Below are 8,248 nucleotides of genomic sequence, written 5' to 3'. Positions count from 1 at the left end.
GTTGCTTTCTCCGTAAGACAACAAGCAAAGTAGTTGTCCGCATCCCGGCCATCATTTTCAGCTTCGAATTTCACAGCTGTTCAAAGACCAGCTATCCATCGTTCAGAGGCATTCATCTTGTGGGCAGTCTTTCACGGGCAGATGATCCAGGAAATTCACCATATATGATTATTGTAAAATGAATGATTCAACTGAATTGGATGTATATCAACACTCTCTAGACATTTGAAGTGCGACCGTTATAAGAAAGACTCAAGTCTATGCATATGGTCTTCTTCTGAGGGAGTGATTGGCGCCTTGACAAATTCGCAGCTTGCCATGCCTCCGTATTGATTTTCTCTTCAAAGACACACCCTTGTATACACATCTTCCTAGAACGATTCATACACAAGTAAGCTTCTCAGTTTCCCCTCGTTTATTCTGCATATCTTTCATAATCTTAACATCACGTATGAAGTTCACCAATGCACACTGTGAAGCACTTTCAGATTCTCTTCTATTGTATTCAGATCATTACTGTCTTCCAGAAGGAATAACTGCAATACCCTCTCGCTCATTCCTGCTTTCTTGTAAAGCATGGTTGGTCCAATATTCCTTCCTGTGTTACTTGAGTGCATCAAGAGGTTGCAGTTACACAAAGTATCCCTGCAATCACAGAACCTCTCCCGTGCTCCTTTCATTTATTATAGTACTAGTCCTTATGCATAATCATACCTTGTGGGTAGACTCTGAAGGTTCTGCCATATTCGTTGTTGAGCTGTCCATGGCGTCTTCAACCGATCACCTCGATACTATTCTTTTTAGCATGGACAGGACAAAGGTGATTTTCGACGAGTTGCCTAGCCTACTTCATCGATCAAGCGGCTATTCTAACCAAACCATTCGCCAAGTGAGGATTCTGTGTTCTCTACGGACGTCAAAACCAAGGATTGGGAGAATACATTGCCTCTCCAGCACTCATGCGTTTTGTAGGGATGTTTTTGAGCTCCTGCGTTCTTGCACTTGTTCTTAAGACGGTATCAAGTGGGAGTCTTCGTCCGGGAAGAGGGTGTCGATGCCAACGGAGCTATACCGACTTTGATCGGCAGTATTACAAAGCGTATATAGTCGTCAAAGCTTTCGTTTACGGGCACCGCGTAACATGTCCTCTTTGCAGCAAGCCAAGTGATCGGAAACATTCAGTTCGCATTTATTATCTCAAAACCACAAAAGTCTTCCGAGGATCTTATCCTGGTGATGTGTTTTTTGCTCAAACTGTTGAGAATCCTTCCCTTTGCGGAGTACGGCTACGCAAAGGAGGGACGTATATGCTGAATCTGCCAGATCGACGTCGAATTTCAAGAGCAAGCAATTGGCAAAAAGCGATATATCCCATCGATGCCTGTCAGTCTCACTACAACTGGAGAGCTTTGAGCACACGACAACAGCAGTTTCTGTACAATCGACTCTAACAATGATAAGGAGGATTGTACACAGAAACAGAGGCATGGCAACAAATCTGATCAGTGCGAGGGAACAACAAAAGGAATCTATGAAGCATCGAAAGAAATATTCGTTCACGATATAGTCATAAGGTCAAGACATCTATGATTTTGCTTGATGCATCGTTCCCGTTGCGTAGATGTTAGGTATTCGCTTTTCACAAATTCGAAAGGCATACCGGGAGAAGAAGAAGCATCCAATTGACGTAGAATCATGGGTTGTATAAGACAGTTTAACTCGCCATCTTGATAATCAATATGGCTGAAAGACTTCTGACAACAAAAAAACTTCGAATAAAGTACTTCATCAGAACAATTCGACCCTTTTCACCGCATGAAGTAAGAATGTCTTTTCTTTGCATGTCATGACATGCAAAGAAAAAACATTCTTACTTCGTGGATTTGCACGCATCGTTGCAGCTCTCCAACATTCTTGTACAGGATAGTTCATTCGAGGAAAGTCAAGAGTCCGAAGGGGGCTTTGCAGTGGAGAAAAGTTGTGAGATATAGAGAACCAGCAATCAAGCAGCACAAAAGCAATGGGTTCATCTGCTTTTTGTAAAAGATTGCAGAGAATACGGAGACTTCACGAGCACCCTGGATATCAAGTAGAGTTTCCTGTCGTATTTCACAGCTCAATATCTAACCTGTGAGTGCGAATGAGCCGAGAGGGTTGAGACGCTTGAGTTAGCCGTTATTACCTAAAAAGGACAAACTGTTCGCTTCTGCCTCAAAAACATGAGATTATCCTGCGGAAGTAGATGTCCGCGATATTCGTGTTAGGATGTGGCACACGGAAGAGTATGAGGGATGAAGTAGCGCAGTTTTGAAGTATCTAGCTACCACAGCCGTCCTAATATTTACAGCATGCGCATCCATTTATCTACTTCTTGGCCCCACGTTTTGAAAAGACACAACACAGATTGAGATTATGTCTTCGTCCCTTTCCGACAGGGGCAAGAGTATTTGAGGGGAGGATTTGGACAGGATGTATCTCACTGCTGCGGTGGGGTTTTTTGGTTGGTCTTCACGGATCCATGCACAGCTGTGTCTTCTAACAAGGCATTCAGCTTAAGAAATTGACTATCACGCGCCGTGTCAGAATTCTGATTGACTGTTACATACTTTCGTGCACAAGAAATGAGTATGTCTTGGCGATTGCCAGAAGAGATGGCGCTGTCCATATTCCACTTCGCCGTGGGACAAAGAAGGTGTGCAGGTGATCTAGAATTATGATCATTAAACCATTCAACTCTCTGCTTCTCACATATGTCATTCAAAAGCCCATAACTTCTCTTGATGACTTACTGAACACAGTACAGTACCAAGGGTACTGTACTGTGTATATTGCATTATAGAGCCTAAGAAGAATTGGCTATTGAAACTGCCAGTTAATGTCTCCCGCCTTTCGTACAGTGGTATTTCACTCATGCCCTGGCTTCAGGATTGGTGTTCCAAAATGGCGGAATGCAGCCAGAGCACTCTGCCAAGTACGAAAAAGCACCCCTCACAGGAGAGGGATCGTGAATGAATACTGATACTTGTTGTAAACGTGCAAGAAAAATGATAAGTCTACGAATTCCAGCAGACTTTCGGCAGGTCGTTTCTTCAATTCCATAAATTTTGACACTATCGGACATATCATATCTGTGTGGGGGAAAAATCACAAAGTTCCAACTATTAAATCCCTTTATAATGTTTTGGCGAGTGCAGATGATGGTTCTCTGAGAGAAGAGAGAGAGAGAACTTCTCTCTTGTCCGTCATCTCAAATTTTCATGTGCCGCTTCAATGATTGGAGGACTGGTGTGCCGTACAATTCATGCCTGCTGACTAATATACGGAAACGGCAATGTGCATATCACATGCCTTTATTGCTGTTGTCCTTCTCTCCAAACTGTACCAGCCGTTGTTTTTTGCGAAACTTTTCATCCATGCTGCACATGCCACATTTCTTTCTGTGCTGAGCTCCTTCTCGCTGGAACGCCTATCTTGTTACGAATCCTGAGCATGATACGTTTTTATTACTGCGATGGGAGTGGATTCTAAATGTCAAGCGTGAGTCTCCCTTGGTGCTACTTTGAGAATATTAATGCTTTGTCTTCTGTTTCAGATCAGGACACGTCGATTCATAGCATTGTAGAAATCGGCTCGCGGCTGCATCATTCGTTTACGCCATGTTGACCGAAGTTGAGAGTGTGTAGAGAGATAGACGGTCTTCTGATCGCGAGGTTTGAGAGGCATTCGTGTTGTCTGTACAGGACCCATGAAATAACCCTTGCTCGCATGAAAAAGAAAATTCACATGGTGAGAAAATAACGTTTTGTCCGAAACTGAATTTTACGGTACAGTTTAAAGTACAGCTTATTATCTTTGCTCGTTCTAGCTAGAGAGAAGCGATAGTCCATTAAAGCTATTCCCGATGATCTCTCTTTTTTCCTCTCGCAGAAGATGGTAAAAGATTTAAAATTTAGCATGGGAGTCGTGCTATTCATTCCCGAGAGCATGTGGGACAGATGACGTCCCCTCGGAAGGGGGGACGTGAGGAAAATATTTCTGATCGCGAATTCCAAGGTATTTAAAAAGCTGGTGATACCCCGACCATAGCCGTACCTTTCAAGAGATTCGTCACTTCGCGTCCTCCAGCCACTACGACAGTCTAGTTCTTGTATCTTTTTCGAAGACCATACGCACCCTCCCTGTGCTGAGTTCGTGAAACCCAAGATCACATTGTCCTTTTTTGTTGACCCTTTCACAAATCGATATGTCTCACTTATTTGCACAAGTATTTTTTCTGATTCACGTTGGAGCTGTGATTGCACTGGCTTGCAAGTGCCCTTCAAAGTCCCTTAGGCAAAGATACTATAACACTGAAACGGTCGCGGTAGTGAAAGCGAATGTGACGTCGGTATTAAATCCGTGTCTGTCCAACCCTGGTGGAGCATGCGCCTTGCCAAGCGATGACGCAAAAGTTCGAAAGTATGGACTAGCACTGATCAAGACGTTTAAGGGGTGCGGCCCGATGTCAACTGTGTTCTACGCTTCGTCAAAGGTGGGCGACTGCGGTGTATTTCTTCAAGTTGGGCATGTCTATCTTCTTTTCTTAGAACAACCGTTCGTTGAAAAGTCAAAAAAAGTTGCTTACCGGGAGACTTTCAGGCTCCGTGTTTGTCAAGGAAATACTCTTTGGGACAACGTTCATTTTCAAGAGAAGAAATTTCTGATTGAAAGCGTAAAAGAGCCGAGGTTTATTTGTGATCATACATGAGCATTTCCGTGATAATGATCAGCAGTTGCAGCATATGTCATGTCGTGAGGTTTACTTCCTTATCGCAGTAGGCATTCCATTTGGTTTCCAACATGAGCATGTTAGTCTTGGCAGCGGCCTCAGTAAACTCTTTGCACTTTCTATGCCGTTTGACATCCATCCATCCGTATTCTCTCAAAACATACAAACCTTGGGAGCCGGCCGTCATTTTTTCAGTAGTAGAAACACCCATACTTTGGGCAAGGGTGTGGATTGTGACAAGAGTCGACCATCAAACACCTCGCAACCATTCGATCTCCTTTCGATTTCTGTGAAGTATTATGGTAAAAAACGATGCTCTAATATGTAGGCTCGGGGACCCCACGAAACGGGAATTGCGAATCGGGAAACAATTATCAACAAGTGTGAACTAGAGAAGTGGGTCTACAGTACTTGCACACTTTGAGCAGAGTAAGAATACTGCGCCTGTATCATGTGGGAGGGTGCCGAGATATAAATATTCTGTGAGTGCTCTGACAAAAATGCTTGCAGAAAACACAGCAAGAGAGTCTCTCTTGTTCTATATTTGTACTGCGAGAGCCCAACATGGCTTCCACATTCTATGCGCATGACATCTGTGGAATTCTTGAAGAGGCTTGGACATGGTTTGGATGACTGTCCAGGAGATGTTTTGCTTGGCAAATGGGAAACAGAAGCCATCCTCTGTCTGATGGAGGGGATTAGTTCGAGACACTGTGGTAGCCAATTGTGCTCATACAAATCAAAGCTTTGGTGGAAACAATGGAACAAGAAGTATCGAGCGAAATATTGAAGCTGTTCAAAACTGAAGCCGATGCTATTCATAATGTACAAGTTCCGATTGCAAGTTCCAATTTTGAGCACGCTGTTCCTCCCGTGTAAAACGTGTGCTACTTCTGTGATGCGGACAGTTTCAACTTAACGGTACGTTCGCCATCGGTGTTGTTGAGCACGCGAATGCGCACGGTATCACCGACTTTGTGTTTGTCTAACGCTTTAAAGAGATCACCCTCGTTCTTAACACCTTCATTATCAATTCCAATGATAATATCCCCCAACTCAATTGATCCAAAAGTCATCCTGGAAGTTCCTCGGAGGCCAGCCTTTTCGGCAGCAGAACCTTCTGGCACATCTAGAACCAAAACACCCTTTTCAATGCCGAGTGCACGTGCTTGGCTGCTCTCGAGATAGCTAATGCCGATGACAGGACGGACAATTCTGCCGTTTTCAATCAGACCTTGGGCGATGACCTTTAAGGTATCGACTGGAATCGCGAAGCCGACACCAGCGGATGCGCCGCTTGGTGAGTAGATTGCAGTATTCATTCCAATGAGCCGTCCTCGGGCATCGATAAGGGGACCACCGCTGTTCCCGGGGTTTATCGACGCTTCTGTTTGAATGACGTTCGATATAGTCCTCCCCGTGGGGCTCTTCATTTCACGGCCGAGCCCCGAAAGTACGCCAGTAGTGAGTGTGTGATCCAAGCCGAATGGATTTCCAATTGCGTACGTGCTTTGTCCAACACGGAGATTGCTGCTGTCTCCAACATCTATGGGGAATAACTCGTCCCTTGGCGCTTTGATTTTGAGGACAGCGACGTCATCGTCTGCCGAAGAGCCGACGAGCTCAGCATCGTATGTCTTCTTATTAGCCAAGGTGATCTTTGCTCCTGAGGCGGCGCGAATGACGTGAAAATTGGTGACGATGCGCCCGTCAGTGTCCCAAACGATGCCGCTTCCCGTGCCAGCTGGGGTCTCCATCGGATTCAACGAGAAGCCGGAACGGGACTCTGTGTACGTGGTGACGAAAGCTACGCTTTGTGTTGCGCGTTCGAACAAGGAAATTACGCCTTGCTCCGCGGGAAGATACTCAGGAAGGGCGGGGACTTGCGGTATGGGCTGGACGTAGGCATCTGCTTGGAGATGTGGAGCGTGGATGGATATGGTGACGGCTGTTGCCGTGGCAGCACCAATAGCAGCGCCGGCGGTCACGGCGGCAAGCCATTGCCACGAACTGGAATTCTTTGGTCGGTCGGCAAGCATGGACGTGCGTGCGCGACGGGGAGTTACTTTGGCAGGTAGGAGCGCATGGTGGACCACCGGTGCTGCAGTGAGAAACGCCATCGATGCGGAGGTATTTCGAGAATGAATACGATGTTTTTGAAGGTCGAGAGTTCCCGGAAGGGTTCGGGGCGAGGGGCAGGCACGTAGATACGACACTACGTCCCCAACCATTGACCTGGGGAGAACCGGCCTGTAGTGCCGGGGAAGGAGACCGGAATGGCGAGCAGCAATGTTAAACTCGATCTTGTGGGGATCTCAACAGCAGAAGTGACAATGAAGAAATTTTATCCATTTTTTACACCTATTTACCCTATGCTGCATACCGTAATGACCTACGCCGTTGTTGCTTCGCGAAATTTCAGATGCGGCGAGATTCCTGGACTCCCTGTTTGAGCACGCAGGTAGACTTCACTCTGTCCAAGACATTCTCACCTCATTTGCTTCACTTGCTTTGTCATCCTTCGCGTTGCCAAAAAATCCGGGCCCCTTGCACTGCTTACCCTACACGGTCATCACTGGCCTTGGGGGCCAAGGACATCGGCTAGTGCCACTCTCATGCCTTGCCATTTTGAGTCCAGTCTTTCCAAACAATTCCAGCGCAAGCTCTGTCTACCTCACTGTTCTCGATTCGCAACACCGTGTTCACCTGGACACATCCGTTTCTCACACCCTGCTAGTCATGATCGTAATTTTCAATCATCAGCAGCGACGAAAATAACCTGGAACGAGACTCCTCCCCGCCCTCTCCCTCCCACAGCATGTTCAGCTGACGAGAGCTGTCATCCCTTTGATATTGCCTACGTGGCGGACCCCCTTCCTTTCCATTCAAACCATTATACTTGAGCGACTCCTCCGATTTCACCGATCTTAGTGGATGTGACTTTAAATCTGCCAACGACCTTGGCCTTCCACACGAGTTCCACTTAGAAGTCCTCTTCCCCGGCGAGAGGGCCTTCCCCGCGCGAGAAGAACGTCTCAAATCAAGGCGTCCCGGCGAGCCTGGACAAGCCAATTCTGTACCGAACGGCATGTCGCTGTGTCCTTTTTGAAGAAACTTGTATTTGTTCGACTCCTTGGCTTTACCATGCACGTCTGTTTTTGCCTTGCTTCGGTGCCCGCCTCCGAGCTTACTGAAAGGGAACCTCATGGTGAACCGACCCGCCTTGCCGCCAGAATCTCTTCCCTCGGCCGTTTTCATTTTCGTATGACGACCAGTCCCTTGGCGGCGGCGTCCGTCTTGGTCTTCCAGGCGCAGGGTATCGTCAACGCTCTTATGTAACATGCGCTGGGACTTCATTGAAGGGTTGCAACGGGTTATGTATTCATACTCCTTCTCCGGCTTGCAGAGCGGCTGTTGAGGAGATTTCGGCAACCGCCTTGAACACTGTTTTGTCACTCCCGTTATAAGAAACTAGGTGAG

General features: G+C 46.5%; 3 protein-coding genes across 3 annotated transcripts; 1 reads left to right on the top strand and 2 right to left on the bottom strand.

The window, feature by feature from the left end:
• The first annotated feature begins 4,781 nt into the window (after nucleotides 1-4,781).
• Nucleotides 4,782-5,096, top strand: CHC_T00001554001 (hypothetical protein). The gene has a single exon (XM_005712393.1). It carries the CDS (start codon nucleotides 4,782-4,784, stop codon nucleotides 5,094-5,096), a length of 315 nt encoding a protein of 104 aa, XP_005712450.1.
• A 74-nt stretch (nucleotides 5,097-5,170) lies between these two features.
• Nucleotides 5,171-5,590, bottom strand: CHC_T00001553001 (hypothetical protein). Its single transcript, XM_005712392.1, has one exon. The coding sequence runs from the start codon at nucleotides 5,588-5,590 to the stop codon at nucleotides 5,171-5,173; it is 420 nt and encodes a 139-aa protein (XP_005712449.1).
• A 65-nt stretch (nucleotides 5,591-5,655) lies between these two features.
• CHC_T00001552001 (hypothetical protein) lies at nucleotides 5,656-6,999 on the bottom strand. The gene has a single exon (XM_005712391.1). It carries the CDS (start codon nucleotides 6,997-6,999, stop codon nucleotides 5,656-5,658), a length of 1,344 nt encoding a protein of 447 aa, XP_005712448.1.
• Nucleotides 7,000-8,248: the final 1,249 nt, after the last annotated feature.

This window comes from Chondrus crispus, genomic scaffold, assembly GCF_000350225.1.
Source record: "Chondrus crispus Stackhouse genomic scaffold, scaffold_102, whole genome shotgun sequence".
Lineage (NCBI taxonomy): Eukaryota > Rhodophyta > Florideophyceae > Gigartinales > Gigartinaceae > Chondrus > Chondrus crispus.
This window is presented reverse-complemented; position numbering and strand designations above follow the sequence as displayed.